The 22,152-nt window shown below is 36.6% G+C and overlaps 1 protein-coding gene across 1 annotated transcript in view; it reads right to left on the bottom strand.

Moving 5' to 3' along the window:
- VWA8 (von Willebrand factor A domain containing 8) overlaps positions 1 to 22,152 on the bottom strand; it is a 411,604-nt gene that overhangs the window by 117,301 nt on the left and 272,151 nt on the right. Inside the window, exons 36-37 of the mRNA XM_043992994.1 lie at positions 18,247 to 18,328; positions 9,478 to 9,679 (exon numbers count right to left, since the gene is read on the bottom strand). Of these exons, the coding sequence (XP_043848929.1) occupies positions 9,478 to 9,679; positions 18,247 to 18,328 (284 nt within the window). The remainder of the gene's footprint in view (positions 1 to 9,477; positions 9,680 to 18,246; positions 18,329 to 22,152) is intronic.

Genomic DNA, 22,152 nt, shown 5'->3' with positions numbered 1-22,152 from the left:
CTCAAGAGGTTCATTCAAATAGGAGAGACAGCATGCAAACGACTATTTACATACAAGGTATAAACAGTGTAAATGGGAGAGGAAAAACTATATACTTAGCATCCTCTCCACCCTTTCCACAACTGCATTCCTGGTTCAACCATAGTGCCATTCACTTACAGTTGGTAGTATTACCTGTAATGGCTGGAGCCAATACTTTCCCGTATGTTTGAGATTCCCTTACCTTTTTTTTTTTTTTTTGCAGGACAATGGGGGTTAAGTGACTTGCCCAGGGTCACACAGCTAGTATGTGTCAAGTGTCTGAGGCCGGATTTGAACTCAGGTACTCCTGAATCCAGGGCTGGTGCTTTATCCACTGTGCCACCTAGCTGCCCATAACTTTTTTTTTTTTTTTTGCAGGGAGATTCCCTTACCTTTGAATATGTTTCCCACCTTGTTTTTATGCATGTGACTCATTCCAGTTACCTTATAGAAGATTATGAGTTATCTGAGAGCAAGATACAGGAGGAATAAGGTATAGCAGAAATGACTGGAATGAGTCCACCCTTCTCAGGGATACTGCACTTTCACAAATTAAGTCTGATGATTTTCTTTTATACTTTGAGGATGAATAGCTAATGACTGGCTTTTAATCATTCTCTTGGGTGGTACAGGGAAATATATTTTATCCAGCATCTAGTATGGGACTTTGTACTTAGTACTCAGTAAATGAATGAATTTCTAAGTGTGGGAATCTCACCTGATCCCTGCTCTCCTGTTGCCTCCCCACTCATTACCCCTACATTACAGACAAGCCTTATACAAGCATATCTGAGAGATGTATGTGAAAATGATAAATAGGAGGTCGTTTTGACCTCAAGAGAATTTCTGCAGACACAAAATGGATCATTTTTCAATCCATGGGAGGAGAGCGATTCTGTGTAGAGCCATCATCCATAGCTTTATAAAAACTATTCTCTGACCCTGGAATAAGAGAATCAGGATATTGTGTTCTTTCAGATTTACTGACTTTGGAGTCAAAAGTTAACTGCACAACATTATCCTTAAATCACATGCTCACACAGAGGGCCAGACTCAGAAAGAACAGATAACAGCCACTATAATGAAAAACTGAATGAACATAGCATTGTGAATATAACTTAGTGGATTTTAAAATTTGAAATATCCTGCCTTCACAGTCCCCCAGGGCCCCAAGGAAACTAAACATTGGCAAGTTTAAATTGGGAAAGAGGTATAGCTTTAATATCAAACAGAACAGTAACAATGATAGATGTTATTTTAAAAGAAAACTTTTTAAAACTGTTTTTTCATTCCTTATTTATTCTCTCACTCATATATATTCATATCTGAGTACCTGCAATGTGCAAGACATTATGAGAGAGACAAAGATGAATAAGACACAAGATGCTGCCATCTTTTTTAGCTCATTCAATACTTTTTTGATGAAGTATGTGTTTATGGAAGCACCTTTAAAAGACCCCAAGAAGAGGATGTTAGACTAGGTCTCTGATCTATTTATGGTAAATTTAGAAGAAAATATGAACTATAGACTTTTCAGGGTTTTTAAAAAATATATACACCAGGACAATGGTCATTAAGAATCTTATGGAGATGGCACCTGATGTTTGAGGGATGCTTCTTCAAGTGACTTGCAAGGATTCTAAATACAATTAAGTCAATTAATCAATCCTCACCAAAATTTATTGAGCATCTACTATGTGCCAGGAACTATGTGAGGTGCTGGGGAATACAAATGCAAAGAATGAAATAATCCCTACCCACAAGGAGTCTACATTCTAAAAGGGGAGAGGACAATTACAAATATAAATATATACAACATAAAGTGAACAAATACAAAGCAGGGCACCAAAGGTTGAAGGGATTAAGAAAAGCTTCATATGGTATAGTCTGAGCTGTACCCTAACGGGAAAAGAGGGACTTCATGAGGTGCAGTGATGAGAGAATGGATTTGGGGTATATGGGTCAATGTAAAGACATTGAGATGGGAAATGGGAGATGAAGTGTGATGTGTGAGAAACAGAGGCCAGTTTGGCTTGATTGAAAAGTGGCAGCTAGGTGGCACAGTGAATAAAGCACCTGCCCTGGATTCAGGAGGATCTGAGTTCAAATCCAGACTCAGCCACTTGACACTTACTAGCTGTGTGACCTTTGACCCTCATTGTCCTGCAAAAAAAAAAAGTGCAAAAGGTGGAGTCCCATGAAACTGGAATGTGACATTGTAGGTGTGCTGTGTAGGTCTTTAAAAGCTAAACGGAAGTGTTTATATTTTATCCTTGGGGCAATAGGAATCCACTGGAATTGGCTTAGTAGGGAAGTCACCTTTTTGGTGGCAAGGTGTAGATAGTCTAGAGTAAGGTGAAGCTTGAGCAATAATTTAGGTAAGAGGTGATGAAGGCCTGAACAAAGGTGATAGCTTTGTGAGTGGAGAGAAGGTGTCATATGTGGGTGGTGTGGTAGAAGAAGAAATGGCAAAATTTAGCAACTAACTGGATATGTGGGGAGATGGAGCGTGAAGAGTTAAGGATAATGTTGAGGTTAACAACCTGGGAGACTAAGAGGATGGCAGTTCCTTTTTCAGAAACGAGAAGTATAAATGAGACAGGGGTTTGGAGGAAAATAAGAGTTCAGTTTTAGAAAGGTTGAGTATATCTCAGAGACATCCAGTTTGAAATGTCTAATAGGTAACTGGTGATATGGGACTGAAGATTTGGAGAAATTTAGCCTTTATATCTATATAAAAAAATCTGATGAGGTTATCAATAGAAAAAATATAGATGGAGAATGTTTAATACAGAACCTTGGGGGAATATCTACGATTAAGGAGAATGAAATAGATGATGAAAGAGGAAAGAGTCTAGAACCAAGAGAGTAGTGTCAAAAGAACATGGAGAGGGAAAAGCCTTGGAAGAAAGGGGGGTCAGCAGTGTCAAATGCAGCAGGGAAATGCTTAGGAAGAAAGGGGGGTTGGCAGTGTCAAATGAAGCAGATGGGTTAAAGATGAGGACTGAGAAAAGACCATTACATTTGAGAACCAAGAGACCACTTGGAACCTTGTAAAGAGTAGTTCCTCAAGTGATGGGATTGAAAGATTGCAAAGGGTTAAGGAATGTTTGAGGGGAAAGAAAATAGAGGTTATTAGTGTAGATAGCTTTTTCAAGGAGTTTGTCTATGAAAGGGAGGAGAGATATAGGATTATAACTTGAGGGAATGGTCTTGTCTTGATTTTTAAGGACAGGTAGATTTGGGCATGTTTGAAGGCAGAGGGGAAGTATTTTATATATTAGGAGAGAAGGAGGAAAGGGGAAAGGAGAGACGGGAAAGATGGAGGGAGGGAGACAGAAGGAAAAGAAGAGAGAGAGGGAGAGGGAGAGAGAGAGAGAGAGAGAGGAGGAGAGGGGGAGGGGGGGAGAGAGAGAGATCAAAGATGCATTCTATTGGAGAAGATGGGAGGGGATGGGACCCAAAGACACATGTAACGGCCTTGGCAAGAAAAAGAACCACTTCTTTGTCAGAGACCAGGAGAAATGAGGAGAGAGGGGGTAAAAGATGTTGAGGCAAGTATGAAGAAATACATTTTTATAGGCACAAGGCAGATAACATATAGAAGAGTTTAGATTGACAAAGTCATGACATGGAATTCAACAGATTATAGTATATGAATGTAATAGTTATACTATGCTATAAGAAAAGATGAAAGGGATGGCATTAGAAAAATCAGGGAAGGCTTGTATGATTTGATGCATAGTGAAGTGAGCAAAACTAGGAGAAAAATTTATTCAATAATAAACTGAATATTTGTCTTTACAAAGGCAAATGTAAAGACAAAACTCCTCAAAAACAAAACTATGGAAAACTTAAGAACTCTGTTCAATGTAATGAGCAACCGTGTTTCCAGAGGAGTCATGATGAAACTTACTACCCACCTCTTGACAGAGAGGTGATAGATTCATGGTGCAGAATGAAATACCTATTTTTTGACACAGACAATTGGGAATGTTTTGCTTGATTATGCATATTTTTTACAAAGGTATTGTTTTTTGTTTGCTTTTCTACTTGATAAAGGGTACAGTGGTGGGGGGAGGGATTTTTGATTGTTATTAATTAAAAGTAAATTTTAAAATGTAGTTTTTCCCTCCCTATTTTTGGATAGGCAGTATGTAGTAATGACTAGAGAGCTGAACTTTGAATCAGGAGGATCTTGGTTCAGGTTGTGACTCTAACACGTATTGGCTGTGTGACACCAGGAAACTCTCAGAATATTAACTTCAGGGCATTGGTAATGGGAGTTTCCTGAATCAAGGTCACAGGTCTGGTCCCCAAACCACCCAAACACAATCTCCTGCCCCTCACCCTAACCAGTTTTTATGTTGTCCTGAGATGACGTAGGAAGACCTTAATAATGGGTTTTTAGAACTAAATTATGGTGATAATCTAATTTCATTTGCTCTAAAGTTTGTCTAAATTACAGGAAAATATGTTCCTTACCATCCATTCACGTTAATATATTATTACCATAGAGATCAATCCTCTCATAGAATCTGAATCCATTAAAACACATAAAGACGCTATTAAACTATAGCAAAAATTTAAATCAACAATGACTTCAATGTTAGTGAAACACAGAAAGGTGAAACACAGCAGATACTGTAGTCAATAAACGGACACCATTTATCTAAGTGTGCAGCTTATCAAAATTCTATGGAACCAGGAATGAGGAAAAATGATCTCAGGTCATAGTATCATCAATCTATAGTTGGAAGATATCTCAGAGACCATCTAGTCCAAACCATCCATTCTATAGATGAAGAAACTGAGGTCCAGTGTTGGGACTTAATGATATGCTCGAGGGCACACATAAACATCAGAAGTGGGATCTGAACCCAAGTCCTCGGGCTCCCTGGTCCCGACTTTTCTGTCATTCCCTGAAAGAAGGTCCCATTGTTACACCAAGTCACTGCCCAAAGCCCTGGTGCTCTTTCTCCTTGCTTTTTGACTCATTAGCATCTCCAAAGTCTGCTTTTGTCTGCCTGACTCTGTATTAAACAGTTGTTTTAAATTCCCTTATGTAAAATGAAATTATTTGTCCACTAGATGGTGAGCATGTTACTCTGCCAGTAAAAGTGAAAGCTGCTGGCTTTACCACATAATAAATAACACCACCAGTGTGCTATGGGGAAACTGGTTTTCTTTTCTTATGACTTCTATGAAGGAGAACTAAACTTCTCAACAGGAATCTGTATATGGTTACAGAAGCTTCTCTTAATGCAGAATGGCTCAGAGATCCAAGATAGGGAGACACATTAGAAAAGGTCTTGACTTTCTACCAAACAACACTTATCATTATGAGAATCCTATTGGGAATAGTCTAAAATCCTTTAAATAACAATATGAGCTCATCTAAATGGAAGAAATCAAGTGTGCTCTCTAACCCAGAATTGATGGCACATTAATAAGAAAGATTGAATGTAAAGTACAAACAATTTACAGACCAAGACTAGTCAAATAATCCTGCCATTTTCCTAAATAAGAATATATGGTCACAACTGGTTTCTGTAAATTTGTCTAACATAGGACACAGGACCCCCCCCCACACACACACACATAGACTCAATCAGTGGCAAAATCCAGGATTTCCTCATGTCATTTGCTCCAACAGATATCTAAACAGATTTGTCCTCTACAACAAAATAATGGAAATAATATCACCACCACACATGACAGTTATTTTAATTCACAACATGCTTTCCTCACAAAAGCCCAAAGAGGTACATAATGCAAGCATTCTTCTTACCTTAATTTTACAGATAAGAAGCCTGAGGCTCTGAGAAATCCAGTGATTTATCCAGGGCCACACAATTAGTAGGTATGAGAGTGAGAGCTTGATTTCAAGGCACCATGATTCCTTATCCAACCCTCACCCTCATCGGTGGCCAGAGAGCCTCAGCTTGGAAACTTCCTGTGATGGAGAACATATACTACCTCACTCCATTTTTGGATTGCTCTAGGTATGAGGAAATCTCCTTATATATAATGGAAATCTACTTCATACAATTTCCATCTCCTGTTCCTACTTCTGCTCTAAGGCTTCTTCCACATGACTGCCCTTTGAATACTTGAAGACAGCTCTGCTCTATCCTCAGTCTTCTCTTCTCTAGACCAAAGGCCCCGGGTCCTTCATCAGATTTTTGCGTAAAGCATTATCCACTCAGCTGCTTTACCGTTCTACTCATGCTCCTCTGCACTGCTGCAGCTTCACACCAGAACATCATCTGACCAGAACAAAGTACAATGTGATCATCACTCTCACTTTAGACGCTATGCCTTGGTTAATGCAGACTAAGATTATGTTATTTTTGTCAACCTGTTGACACAGAATTCATCTTTCAGTACACTCAAACCAGGTCTTTTCCACATATTTCCTTTGTTATGTTTGTGCAATTGATTTTTGAAAATCCAACTACAAGGCTCTATGTTTATGAGTTCAGTGCCCCTGGGTAGAAGCCTGTGAGGCAGTGCCGAGACCTTGAACATTCTATACACATGCCTTCATTGGTGGACCTCCTCTCATCTATGGATACTCTGCCTGGATTCTTTCCCCAGTACTTAACAACATCCTACTTCAGCATTGCCCAACTCAGTGAAACTCAAGATCTCATCATTAAAGAACAAAATCCCTCTTCCCCAATTCCTGCTGCTTGCTCTTTCATCACCATCTCCCTCAACCCTACTCTCAACCCCTACATTTTCCCACTTCATATCTGCCCACTCTTTCAACTATGTCCTTTATAAATCCCACTCTGAAAATTACAAACCTATTCATGCCAGAGATCTTTCTTTCAGATTCCTTACATTTTCTGGTTCTGAGATCTAATTTCCCTTTAATCCTGCATTATTAATCATTTTTTCTGGCATTAGATGTACCTTCTTCCACACACCCTCACTGGTCCCTAACATGCAGTCAGAATATTACTTGCTCCCTCTTGCCACTTCTGGATTCCTCCCTCTATCAATCTTTCCTCCTTTGCAGATCGCTCTATTCAGAGGCTGTGGCTGTTACCTACCCCTCCCCAGGACATTCTCTTTTTTCTCAATGAATTCCTGCCCTCATACCAGGTGACTTCAATATACCACACATATCCTAAACCTCCCACTTCTTCAGTCTACTCAACTCCTGACTTACTCCTTCATTTTACCTCAGTCATACACAGGGATGGTCACATCCTTTGATTTTGCAGTCACCCACAAGTACTGCACTTGTATAATCTAGAAGATCTTTATCTCATCATTTCATCCCTCCATATTCTTTACTACCTCCAACCCTATTCTTCAGCCTCATTGTGACCTCCAATCCCTCTGCCCCTCAGAACTTTCTCAAGCCATCACCCCAACTCTCTTCCTTTCACAATCTTGATCCTTCAATGAACCAATTCAACTCTACAATTCCCTCTATTCTCAAAAGCCTTGCTCCACTGTCCAGTCATAGACCACATCTTTCCCTCTCCACCCCGAGTTAAACTCATAATCTTCTTCCTCCATATCTACTCATATACTACTCAATGGAACTGTGGGAGCTTATGCAACCAAGTGGACCAGGTCCACAAAATATACTATCTAATCTCAGATGTGCATTTCTTGAAGCAAATTAATCCTTCTATGAATACCTGATTGATTCTATATCCCATTCACTGCAACAGCTTTTCCAAACCTTTCCTCTCCTCAAGCTTCCCCTTCCTCTTATCTGGGAACTCCAATTCAAACTTTACTCATACATACCAAATGAATGAGCTGGTACCAGTTGAATCTTCAGGAATTCAGCATTTGTAATACTTCAAATGAAAATAACCTTTTGATCTCAACTAGCCTCATTCACCAGTGTTTACACGTATATACATGGCTAAAAGCCACAGAGGGATAAATGCTTACAACTCTAAAGAAGAGCATGCATTTATGAAAATAAGCTTGAAGTATAATTATAGTGAAACACAACTTTAAAGGACATCCTTGAACTTGTTCATAAACTTTAGTATTTGAATATATTGATTCACTTTCATTTTCTGCAATGTGTAAAAATCCAGATAACCTGGTAAAAATTTTAAAACAGTATCATGTGATATCAAGCTCCAATTTCTCTAAGACACAAGAGTTTAGTTAAAAAATAGAAGATTTAGAATTACCAAAAGAAATGCAAATAGGACTCCACTGAATGAATCTGATAATTATTCATTTTTTTTTTTTTTTGCTGGGGAAACTGCTAATGCTTAGCCATTAGCTGTAACATATATGCAATAACAAAGACAATAGCGTCTTTATTTCAGAGTATTTTGCTTGGTTTATTTTCCTTCATAATGTTCAGGATGCTGCTATAAATTTATAAGTTAATAGGATTCATGTTTCAGACAGAAGCATGTCCATTTATTTCTCTTCTATGTTGATCATAAAAATAGTTTAAAAATAATATGTAGGCAAAGTTGTATTTAATAATCAGAGCTCAAAGAGAAATATGACTCCTAACATCTTTCCCTGATGATTTATATGTTGCAGAGCAACATGGCTGGCAAGAACTTGCCCTGCCTTTACTATATAAAATCGCCATTTCAACTGAGAACTTGCATTTATACATGTGAAATAAATTAAATTGCAAATGGATCACTCATTCTTGGTAGTTACTCTCTACTCTAGGGTACTCTTTTATGAACATACAGTAGGTAGCTTCTTGGATTCTTCAAATTACATTCTGAGGGGAACTAGATTGGGTTGTCTGACTCATTTCTTTATTTCATTATTAGCCCTACCTTTAATTTCGATGCCAGTCTTCCTACATTTATTTTCACTATGACATTAGGTGCTTTGTTATTAGAACTGCAGGACTTATGTTACATGGAAACAAGTGAGCTGGCAAAATATGTCTCTGCTAAAGACACTGACTGTTTTTAGACCAGAAATTAGATGCATTTAGATGCCTAATTTCTCAAATTCCCAGGGTGGTACCCAGAGAATGCTTACAGTAATAGCATTAAGGGGCAGCTAGGTGGCACAGTGGATAAAGCGCCAGCCCAGGAGGACCTGAGTTCAAATCTGACCTCAGACACTTGACACATACTAGCTGTGTGACCCTGGGCAGGTCACTTAACCCTCATTGCCCCGCAAAAACAAAAGAAACAAACAAAAAAATAGTAATCTCATTAAAAAGAGTAAGGCTTTTATAAAAGTGTTTCTAGTAAATAGGCTTTTGCAAAAGGGAATAACTTGCAAGATTTTATGTGTTGTAATGTGAGAAGTCATTAATTTAAATAGCTAAAGAAAAAATACTCAACATTTCACCATAAATGCCTATAAAGCTTCTCTTATTCTTTTTCTCTAGTAGTAATATTCCAAAAAACTGCTTCAATTATCTGACTAGGATATTTCAACACCATTGTAGTATTCTCTCCTGACACTTTACAAAATGGATGGTACCTGTGCATCTTTCTCTTCTCGCCCAATCATGTTTTCCCATTCCAGAAGAGACCGCTGCAGATGCTCAAGTCCAGTTTCCCAGAGCCTGACAGTGCCTCCCATATCAACGGTAACAACACCACCTTTCCCCCACTCAGCCAGCAGGGCATCTGTATCTGAAATAGTAGAGAGCCATGTTGTGTATGGAGAGAGAGATGCTGATCTGAAAAACAAAACAAAACAAAACAAAAATGTGATATAACTGTAAGAGTAAAATGAGGATAGTAATAGCTACTCTTACTTATCACTGCAAGATGGTAAATAAGTTTGAAGACTTGAGACTTTAGGAAGAAAGGGATAGTAAAGGGAGGTGGTATGACTGATAAAGTCTTATTCTGAGGCCTTATAGTTGTGTGGGGATGACCCTGGATTTACCTTTTCTGAATTTAATTTTATAAATTCTGTACTTAATCAATGCCAAAAGAAAAAAAATAGCGCAGTAGGATAGAAAAAAAGATGATTTATGAATCTCTGTATAGCTTGCTTTTTATTTTATTTTTTAAATCTCTTACTCTTTTTGAACTTAAATACTAAAAGACAAAAAGAGAACATTTCCACGTACAGAAGCACAACATACAGAGGATTCAACATAAAACCATACATTTTAATTTCAGACTGTAGTTTTTTTTTAACACCTATGTAATAAATACTACACACTGTTTTCAAAGCTATCCTGTTTTCCTGTGCTTCCTTCTAAATTTTCTTTTGTTCTCTTCTGTGCTCTTTTAATTTTTTTCTCCCTCCCTCATTCTCCACCCCACCCTAGAGAAGGCTACAACTGAACACAAATATGTATATATATAAAATACCATACCATACATACTTCTATTTATTAATTATTTCCCTGGAGGGGAAGAGCACCTTCCTTCATAGGCCCTTTATAGTTAGCTTGAGCATTCATGATATTCAAGATGAATTAGTCATTTAAAGTTGTTCTTAGGAGGAAATTTCTGTTACTATGTATAACATTGTCGATTATAATTTTTCATTATATCATGCAAGTCTTTCCATGTTTTTCTAAATCAACTAGCTCATATTTCTTATAGCACAGTAGTATTCCATCACAATCATATACCACAACTTGTTTAGTCATTCCTCAATTGAAGGGCATCTATTATTTTAGGTGTAAGATGATATCTAGAAGTTATTTTAATTTGTATTTCTCTAATCAGTAATGATTTAGGGCATTTTTATATGACTATATGTAGTTTTGATTTCTTCATTGAAAAATTGCCTGTTCATATCCTTTGACCATTTATCAACTGGAAAATAACTTGCAGTCTTATAAATTTGATAGAGTTCTTTATATATTTGGGAAGTGAGACCTTTATCTGAGAGAAACTATTTATGCAAAATTTTCCTCAGTTTTCTTCTTTTCTTCTAATCTCGGCTACATTGCTTTTACTTAAACAAAACCTTTTTAATTTAATGTAATTGAAATTATCTATTTTATACCTCACAATGCTCTCTATATCTTATTAATTCACAAAGTGTTCTATCTACAAGTCTGATAGTAATGTTCTAATTGCTCTAAATGTTGTTCTTATTTACTAATGAGATTTCCTTTTATAGCTAGGTCATGTATCCATTTTGACCTTGTCCTGCCAAATAGTTTAAGATATTGGTTTATGCCAAATTTTGGCCAGACTGCTTTCCAGGTCTCCCAACAATTTTTATCAAATAATGAATTTTTATCCCCAAAACTTAAAGCTTTATATTTGTCAAACACAAGGTGACTATATTAATTTATTACCATTTATTGTACTTCTACTGTGTTCCACTGATCTTTCTATTTCTTAGCCACTACCAGATAGTTTTGATATCTGCCTTATAATATAGTTGGCACTGCTAAACTTGCTTGCTTTATTTTTTATTAGCTTCTTTGAAATCCTTGACCTTTTGTCCTTCCAAATGAATTTTGTAATTATCTTTTCCTAACTCAGTAAAACAATTTTTTGGTAATTTAATTGGGATGGCATTAAATAAATATATTAGGTAAAATTGTCATCTTATTTTATTTATTATATTGGCTTTGCCTAACTATGAACAATGAATATTTCTCCAATTATTTAAATTTGACTTTATTTGTAATTTATTTTATAATTATGTTCATATAAGTCCTGGGTTTTTTCTAGCAGGTACAGTCAAAGATATTTTATATTGTATACAGTTATTTTAAATGGGCTATCTCTTACTATCTCTTCCTGCAGGGTTTTGTTGCACATATATATAATTCTGATGGTTTATGTGGGTTTATTTTATATCCTACTACTTGCTAAAATTATTCATTATTTTAACTTTTTGAATCTTTAGGATTTTCCAAATATATCGGCATATCATCTGCAACAAGGAATAGTTTATTACCTCATTTCCCAATCTGATTCCTTCAATTTCTTCTTCTCTTATCGCTATTGCTAGCATTTCTAAAGCAATACTGAATAATATTGGAGACACATTGTGTAGTTTCCCTGTTTATCTCTTTTAATTAAATCTATTTTAGCTTTGACTTTGTCTGAGATCATGACTGCTAGCCCTAGTTTTTTTCCATCAACTTCAGCATAATAAATTCCACTCAAGCACTTCATTTTGACTCTGTGTATATCTCTATTTTTTATTGTGTTTCTTGGAAACAACATATTGTCAGAATCTGATTTTTAATCCATTCTGTCAACCATTTCCACTTTATGGGTGAGTTCATCCCATTTACATTCAAAGTTATAATTATTAGTTATATATTACCCGTTTTTACTATTTATACTTTCACCTTATTCCCCCCATACCTCCTTTTGACAGCTAGGTCATATATCTATATGGAGCTTACCTTCCTGTATGGTATGAAAAGTTGGTTTAAACCCAATTTCTGCCAGATTGCTTTCCAGTATTATTTAGTTTCTAATTAATTTTAATCCTTTCTTCAAAGACCCTTTATTGAATGTAATTTTTATTGCATTGTAGTCAATAAGGATGTGTTCATTTTTTGCTTTTTTTTTTTTTTACATTTATTGATAAGGTTTTAATACCCTAATACTCCATCGATTTCTGTAAAGATGCCATTCTGAGTAATCACTACAGGTGTTTTTCTAAAAAATTATTCAGATTCTTAACTTCTTTCTTGATTTATTTTATTTGTTTGTTCAGGTATACAAGATATATACTGATGTTCCCAACTATTTTACTTTTACTATATATTTTTTTCTATAAGTTCATCAATTTTTTCTTTAAGTATTTAGATGAGATACTATCCAGTGCATATTAAATATTGATATTAGTTCACTGTCTGAATATCTGTCAGCAAAATGTAATTTTCCTGTCTTTTTCCATTGTTCTTAGAACTGTGAATTGTTCCAGCTATTGTGGAAAGCAATTTGAAAGTAAACACACTAAATCACTCAATTTGTACATAACTTCTGATCCAGAGCTACTACTTCTAGACCTACATCCCAAAGAGCTTAATTAAGAGGAAAGGCATCCATATGTACAACATATTTATATTTTTCTCTGTGTTATAGCAAAGAATGAGAAACCAAGAGAATACTTAAAATTTGGGAAATGGCTGAATAAATCACGGTACAGGAATATGTTGGAATATTACTGACCCATAATAAATGATGAAAGGGATAGTTTTAGGAAAACTTGAGATTTGTATGAATGGATACAGCACAAACTGAGCAGAACCAGAACAATTTATACAATAATGAGAACATTATATAACAAACAACTTTGAAAGACTTAAAACTTTAATCAATGCAATACTCTATCATAATTCCAGCATACCAATGATGGAGTATATCATCCTACTCCTGGTACAGAGGTGGTAGAATTGATACAGAATGATACATATATTTTGGACATGACCAATGGGAAAACTTGTTTTACTTGATTAGGCATATTTGTTATAAGAGTTTTCCTTTTTCTTTTTCAAATTTGCTGGGGAGGAGGGTTATCTCTCTGTACCCCCAAGAGAAGAGAATGAAGGCCAGAAGGAATAAGACAAGCAGGAGAGCATTGAAAGCTATAATATTGAAATTATTATATACTTATGAGGGGATTGAGGGGATCAGGACAGCAAGTGGTTAATTGTGGGTATTGAGTGAACCACACTGACTCCAACTTGTGACTGAATTTTGGAGCTAGCTCAGTTCCATTTCTATTCAATTATGCGTCTAGTCTAACTTCTGTCTTGTGAAAAAACTTTATTCAATTGTGAGAATTGGGAGAAAACCATATTATATTGCTTGAACCCAGCCCTGTATGACTGGGAAGCTGGACCACTTATACGTGTTGTTTAGAGACCTCTAACTAAGGACCTATGTGGGGCAGCTATGTGGTGCAGTGGACAAAGCACCGGCCCTGGATTCAGGAGGACTTGAGTTCAAATGTGACCTCAGACACTTGACACTAACTAGCTGTGTGACCCTGGGCAAGTCACTTAACCCTCATTGCCCTGCCAAAAAACAAAACCAAAAAAAACTAAGGACCTATGTTATACTGACCAGAAACTTGGTCAGATCCAAAGATTGATGCACGGAGTTTTTTCACATTTATACATCTCAAGAAAAGCCATAAGTCTTATCTGAAAACTGGCCCCATACTGATCAAAAAGTTGTTTCTATGTTCTTTTGATTGTTCACAGATACTTTAGGGGGGAGTAAGACATCTCTCTTTTTTTTTTTTTTCTAATTTTAGGGAATTACACTTGGTCACTTTCCCACTCCCAACTTGGAAAGTCCCTAATCTTTCATAGTAGAAATAAGATTACCTAACGTCATATTATTTCCTTTTAATTATATTGGTCTTATTTGGTTACTTGTTTTTGATGTATAAAAGTCTGTTTCCTCCTATATTCAGGATATGGTCCTAAGTTGAAGAAGGAGCCTGATCCTAATTTGTTAGGCAATTGCCATGTGTTGCTCAATAAACTGAAATGCTCAGAAGCTCAAACTTTTGTTTGCCCAATCATTTTATCTTTCACACTTACAAACTACATAATAGGGAATTGAAATTTCAAATAAAAGCATCTCCTGTTTCCAAATGTATAGGAAAGTGCTCATTTTATATGGTATTTGTTAAGTTCAGAATTTAAATGGAAAAAAGAAGATAGGTTAGAACCTGATTGTGAAAGCTTTTTTTTAAATGCCAAAGACTTCCCATTTTATCATAAAGGTCATGGGTAGCCATTGAAGCTTCTTGAGGGGAGGAATGACATAGTCAGATCTGTGCTTTAGTAATATACTGGCAGCTATGTGAAGGATAGATTAGAGAGGGAAGAGACTGGCTATAGTATAGGCAGGCCAATTAGGAGATTACTGAAATAGATAAGACTACTTCAATAGGTAGGACAGTTGGGTGTGAGCAGCAACAAAGGAACAGATATAAGAGATGCAGAGGAAGTAGAAATGGCAAGACTTGGCAACTAAGCTGATATGGAGACTATGAGAGAATGAAGAGAGTATCTTAGGGGAAATCTATATATAATTTGAAATCTCTAAGTAAAAGATAGTCATTACAGTGAAGAAACAGTGTAATAAAGGGAGTTTCTACACCACAAGTTCCTTATCAAATGAAATCAGAGCTCCATCCCTCTCCCTGCTCCATGACCCCCTCACTCCCCTTTCGCCCATATTGGGACAGATACTACAAGTAGACAGTGAACTGTGATCAGAACTGAGTAAGAAGAGATTAGGCTGGATACTTTTTGGAAAAATGCACAGTGAATCTTGGATGCTTGCTTCTGTAAACATCTATTTTTAAAGATCAATATTCTCTCAGAAATTTTATAAGCCTGAGAATCATGGAGCAAAGTGATCTCAGAAGAATTAAAATTGTAAGTGACCTGAAGGGCAACGGAAAGACACATGGTAAGAATAAATAAGCTGCAGAATTCTACTAATGATAATAATGATTTTTGAGTCAGAAATATCCCAAAAGACATCATCATGGACAAGGAGATGGGCTGATCATATAGGAGAATGAAAGATAAATGGTGGACAGTCACTTATCAATAAAGATTTATGAAAAAAAGGACAGGAATCACACGGAATGAGGAAATATTTGGGGTTATTTAGTAGAAAGCCACACCAATGAGTTCACAGAGCTATTCAAGAAGCATAATTATGATCAGAATGAAGAATAAGGAGTATTAATTCTACTCTAAATTTTCATGACTACTTGTAGGATGAGGCAATTACATCTTTTCAAAAATTATCTTTGTTACTCCAAGCACAAGAATCAAAGCAGGGTGGTACAGAACCACTGGAATTTCTATCAAGAATCCAAATGAAAAGTGTATTGAAACATAAGATGCCAACAGAACAATATGGTTAATACTTTGCAGACCTTTGGCACTGGAACAAAAATGTACTTCCTTTTATCTATGATATATCCCTCACAGTAATCAGTAACAGTGGATTAAATAACTACTTATACTGTTTAGCTACTCCTCTCAGTTGTTTTTAGAAAAATGATGCTTTCTGTTTGAGGAACAAAGGAGATGGTTTTTCTGGGTAGAATGACACAATCTTACAATTCAACTGAGACAAGATAGATATGGCCACAAAACAACCAACCACCTACTATTTGATAAAAGAAAAATATCCCAAGGATTAATACATATTTTCAGGATTTACTAAATAAATAAATTGAAGCTACTCTGATTCACTGGTCTTACCATCTCAGTTGGAGAGAAGCGTAACAATGTGAGATGCATTCAGAGGATAATTCAGGAGATGACTTTAGGAAAGGGAAGAAATACTAGAAAGACCTAGAATATATAACATGCTCTTACACTTCTAAACTATTTTAAGATGCTCTCACAGAAGGACTCAAGGAAGACAGGACTTAATAGAAAATAAGATTTCACTTATGTATGAAAATCTCTTGATTTTATTAAGAAGACAAGAAAAAACTATTGATGATGATGATGGTGAGATAAAAAGCTAGTTGGGATTAATTACAATTTATTCATGGGAAAATGTTACTTGAAATTCTGCCAATGACATTTGAGGTGTATGGTATTCTGTTGAGGGGCTGTAAATTATAGCTGTTATTAAATAATAGCACAGGGAAAATTATTTACTGACAAGAAATGAAGTTATACCGAGAATGCATAGGTTCTTATTAATTGATCTGGTGATTACATACTTTTGCTAAGGAGAAACCCAACCCAACCCAAACCAATAACCTTCAATCACTGACTACTTTTGTCTACTATCTAAAGCTGGAGTTCCTTAGTCTTTCAGTTAAGGTCCCCTGTTTCCCTGCTCCCCAGTCTGGTTCTACCTTCCCTTTTCAGTCTTTCTATATACTGTTCTCTTCCTTACATGCTACATCCCCCAGCAGACTAAGCTACTTTATATCTCCTAAATAAGCCTTTCTGTTTTTCATGCCAAAGTTTTTGTAGTTTTTTAAATCTAGAATATCTTCCTTTTCTCCTGTTGAATTCCTATTCATTTTTCCAAATTGAATGGCATCTCCAAGAAGCATTTCCTGATACCCCCTTTTAATACTGACCTCCTTCTTAGCAATTTGTTTTGCAACTCTCCAATTCACTCCTATGTCATACCACGCTTTATGGTGGCATGGGAGAGCATGGCGTGATAGAGTGTTGGGTTTAGAGTAAGAAGCCTGGGTTTGCCTCTTGGTTCTGCTAATTCTTAACCATGCAAGCAAAGACATTTAACCTCTTTGATCCTCAGTTTTGTTGTCTGTAAAATAAGGATGCTGGGTTAGAGGACCTCAAATATCACTGCCCATTCTAAGTGCTGATCTGCTTCAAGATGCCCCATGGCCTATGTTTGTATACAGTTCCCCAGAAAGCCTGTGCCCTTTATGACAACAAGGACTATGGCTTTTCTTAACTCTCTCCTCTAGATTCTATTGCAATGCTCTGCACACAATTGGTACTTAATAAGGATTTGTTTATGAATGGAATGAAGAAAAATATAAATGATTAAAACATTCCAAGACTCCAGAAGTGGCTTAAATACAATGTGTCCTTCTGGATGTTAGAAGAGCAGCAGATATGGCATATGATACACACAAAAAGGAAAAGAAATACATGGAAATATTGCTAATGTAAGAAGAGAACTATTATTAGTGGACCTAGGATATATTTACACGAGAAAATAATTTTAAAGTATTTTACTTTTATACAAGGAATTCTCCAGAAAAACAAAAAATAGGCTCTATTTTATAGACTCAAAAGTTACCAAAAGTGAATGAATTAAATAATCTGAAATGAAGAGGACTCTTCTTATATCTGAGCACTGCTTAAATATTACTGGAACCTGACTAAAATGTCCTGAGAAATGAAACTAGCTTCCTCATTGTGTTTGCTTGCTTTTAGAGAGGAAAAGGGAAAAAAACCCCACCACCTGTTTAAATCCCAAGTGAATATTGCTATGAACAATATTAAAACGAATGCCTTTTTTTCTGCCCCAATGTTATGACCACGTTCATCTCTGGAAATACTGAGTTTCTACGTTAGATGTACCACTTCAAATACTAACAAATTGAAGTAAAATGGGGTGAAGTAGTGGTATAAGAATTTTACAGATTGAAAGACAACATTAGTGTGGAATGAAGAATAGCAAGAGAATATAAAACAACTCTCACTGAGAAATGACTAGCTTATTACTTAGGGTTAGGAAAGAGAAAAAAATTTAACATGAATTTGCTTTCCTTTTTAGAACCTGGTTTATCAAAATAAAAACTCTGGTAAAAGTTAATTACCCAGGAATAGGGACGTATCTGAGTTTTTTTGATTGAAGATCTGTTACTTCTATATATCCAGATGTTTGTGGAGGAGTAACATCTGCAAACAAATAACAGTTGTAAGACTGAGTATTAAATTATTGCACAACACTGAAATGGAAAAAGATCAAACCTTGCAGCCCTACATCCTGTAGAATGAGGTCAAATGTGACCTAAGTGGAACTCTAAAGACCCTTTCATGAGGCATTATGGCAAAGTCCACTCCAAAGGGAATACCTCTCATGGTTATTTTGCCTTAGGGAAATAAAAAGCCTGTCAAACACAAACATTAGATCAGGACTACTTATCGTCAGAAGCTGACTTTCCAATCTTTCAAAGGTAGGTCAGGGCTTTAGAATTTGTAACTTTATTTGAAAGTATTCTTGTATCCAAATTCTGTCTGCTTTTTTAGTTAGTGACCTTAGTTAAGGTCCTGAAAGGCAGGCATAAAAAGATATTTTCCCTGTTGGAACGAAGGGAGAAAAGTCATGGTGAGGTTTTCAAGGTACATATTCTCTTCTGCCTCTTTCTTGCTTGTCTGAAGTTGTGAGCAGTCACTGAAGTTAAAATAGTAAGAAAATGTGTGTGTGTGTGTGTGTGTGTGTGTGTGTGTGTGTGTGTGTGTGTGTGTGTCTGAATGTATACTGGGGCCGGGGGGAGGGAGACAAAACTTTCCAGAATATGTACTACTTGCTTATGCTTCTCTGACACGCCCACTGGTGGGTGCTGCTTCTCCCAAACTCCCAGTTCTTTGTGTATCTTCTTTATGCCATAAACTAGTCTGGAGCCACAGACTTTTCTCCTTGAGATTCTGATTTTTATATACAATGTATTTCAAAGTCTTTTCTTTGTTAAATTTTGCTTCTGCTTTTTATGAACTTTCTATAGTTGCTTCCTTCCTCAAAAATAAGTGGTAATAGAAGACAAATATTTACTTGGCTTGAAAGGGGGATGGGAAAGGCAGGTTAAAAGTTTTTCAGAGCTTTCAATAAATCCACAAGCATTTATTAAACATCTGCTCTGGGCCAACCACTGAAGATACAAAGGAAAAAATGAAGTAGTCCTTACCCCCAAAAATCTTTTGGGAGAGATAACATATTTAGAAAAAAGAAATACAAGGGATTTCTTGGAGGGGAGATGTCCTAGCATCTTGTGGGACCAGGAAATTTTTCATGTAGTAAGATATACTTAAAAGAAACTAAGGACTGTAAGGTAGCATGGTATAATGGAAAGGACACGGAATTTTGAATCAGTCAAGTCAAATCAATAAGTATTTATTAAGTGTCTCCTGCATACCAGGTACTATTCTAAGAGCTGGAGATACAAAAAAGAGTAAAAAATAGTCTGTGTTCTAAAGAAGCTCATAGACTAATGGCAGAAACAACGATGTACACACAAGCTGGAAGCACAATAAATATTAGATAATCTCAGAGGGAAGGCACTGAGACTGGAGGACTGGGAAAGGCTTCTTCTAGAATGGGGGGAGGATCTTTAGTTTAGACTTTAAGGAAGCCAAGAAGCAGAGATAAGGGGCAAGAAAGTTCCAGGCATAGGGAACAGCCAATGAAAATATGCAAAGATGGAAGTGGAGCCAAGATGGCAGAGGAAAGGCAGTGACTTGCCTGAGTTCTCCCCAAGATCCCTCCAAATACCTTCAAATAATGCCATAAGACAATTCCTGGAGCAGCAGAATCCATAAAAAGACAGGGTGAAATAATTTTTCAGCCAAAGACAACTTAGAAGGTCAGCAGGAAAGGTCTCTTGTACCTAGGGGAGACTAAAGTACAGCCTAGCACAGGCTGTGCCAGCACAGACCCAATCCTAATGCAGCTCAAGCCCCAGCCCCTGCAAACCAGGAGTAGGTCTCTGGAGCCTCTGAATCAGTGGTGGTAGCATCTGCTTTTGGAACTCAGCCCATAGACAATAAAGGGGTTGAACAATTGGCCAGAAGGAGATTAGAGAGATCTCCCTGCTAGCACTGAGGCAGGAGCACAAGAGCTTGCAGCCATAGCGGAGTAGGATTCTGTTCATACTTCCAGGGCAGAAAAGCAGGCCTGTGCTTGCTTACAGACTAGAGCACAGGCCAGGAGAGTAGTAAACATACTTCTCCTTAAATCACACCACCTTGGAAGAACTAAATATTTATACATTTCTAGAAGTATCTCTGAAAACAGCTGTACAAACCCCCTGAAGCTTGAGACAGTGTTCCCTCCACCTTGGAAGCAGTACCCTACTTCAACAAAGAGTTGAAATAGTCAAGAAATAGGCTGGGAAAATGAGCCAACAGAAAAAAATGCTGATCCTAGAAAGTTTCCATGGTGACAATGAAGATCAAAACACACCCTCAGAAGAAGATAACAAAGTCAAAGCTCCTATATCTAAAGCTTTCAAGAAAAATATGAATTTTTCTGAGGTCACAGAAGCTTTCAAAAAGGACTTTGAAAATAAAGTAAGGGAGGTAGAGAAAAAAATGGAAAGAGAAATGAGAGTGATGCAGGAACATCATGAAAAAAAAGTCAACAGCTTGGTAAAGGAGACACAAAAAAATACTGAAGAAAATAATGCCTTAAAAAACAGACTAGGCCAAATGGTCAAAGAGGTACAAAAAGCCAATGAGGAAAAGAATGCCTTGAAAAGCAAAATTGGCCAAATGGAAAAGGAGGTACAAAAGATCTCTGAAGAAAATAACTCCTTACAAATGAGGATTGAGGAAATGGAAGCTAATGACTTTATGAGAAATCAAGAAACAATAATGCAAAACCAAAAGAATAAAAAAATAGAAGGCAATGTGAAATATCTTATTGGAAAAACAACTGACTTGGAAAATAGGTCCAGGAGAGATAATTTGAAAATTATTGGACTACCTGAAAGCCATGATCAAAACAAGAGCCTAGACATCATCTTCCAAGAAATTTTCAGGGAAAACTGCCCTGATATTCTTGAATCCTGAAGGTAAAATAGAAATTGAAATAATCCACTGATCACCTTCTGAGAGAGATCCTAAAATAAAATCTCCCAGGAATATTATAGCCAAATTCCAGAGCTCCCAGGTCAAGGAAAAAATATTGTGAGCAGCCAGAAAGAAACAATTCAAGTACTATAGAGTCACAGTCAGGATAACACAAGATTTAGCAGCATCTACATTAAAGGATCAGAGGGCTTGGAATTTGATCTTCTGGGGGAGGGGGGCAAAGGGATTGGGATTACAATTGAGAATCACCTACCCAGCAAAACTGAGTATAATCCTTTAGGGGAAAAAATGAAATGAAAGAAAGGATTTTCAAGCATTCTTGATGAAAAGACCTGAGCTGAATAGAAAATTTGACTTTCAAATACAAGACTCTAGGGAAGCATAAAAAGGTAAATAGGAAAAAGAAATCATAAAGGATATTAAAAAGTTAAACTGTTTACGTTCCTACATGGGAAGATGATACTTGTAACTTATAAGAACTCTCTCATTATTAGGACAGCTGGATGGAGTATATTTAGACAGAGGGCACAGGTAAGAGTTGAATATGAAGGGATGATATCTTTAAAAAAATAAAATTAAGGGGTGAGAGAGGAATGCACTGGGAGAAAGGGAAAGGGAGAGGTGGAATGGGGTAAAGTATCTCACATAAAAGAAACAGGTAAAAGCTTATACAGTGGAGCAGAAGATGGGGCAGATGCTGGGGGGTGGTTCAGAGGGAATAACAGACATACTCAATTGGATATAGTAATCTATCTCATCCTGCAGGAAAGTATAAGGGGAAGGGGATGATGGGTATGTGTGATAGAATGGAGAGCAGAATAGGGGAGGGGGCAGTCAGAAGCAAAATGCCTTTGAGGAGAGATAGGGTGAAAGGAAATAGAGAATAGAGTAAATAGCTTGGGGAGAGAGGAGGA

This window comes from Dromiciops gliroides, chromosome 3 (genome assembly GCF_019393635.1).
Source record: "Dromiciops gliroides isolate mDroGli1 chromosome 3, mDroGli1.pri, whole genome shotgun sequence".
NCBI classification, from domain to species: Eukaryota; Metazoa; Chordata; class Mammalia; order Microbiotheria; family Microbiotheriidae; genus Dromiciops; species Dromiciops gliroides.
This window is presented reverse-complemented; position numbering and strand designations above follow the sequence as displayed.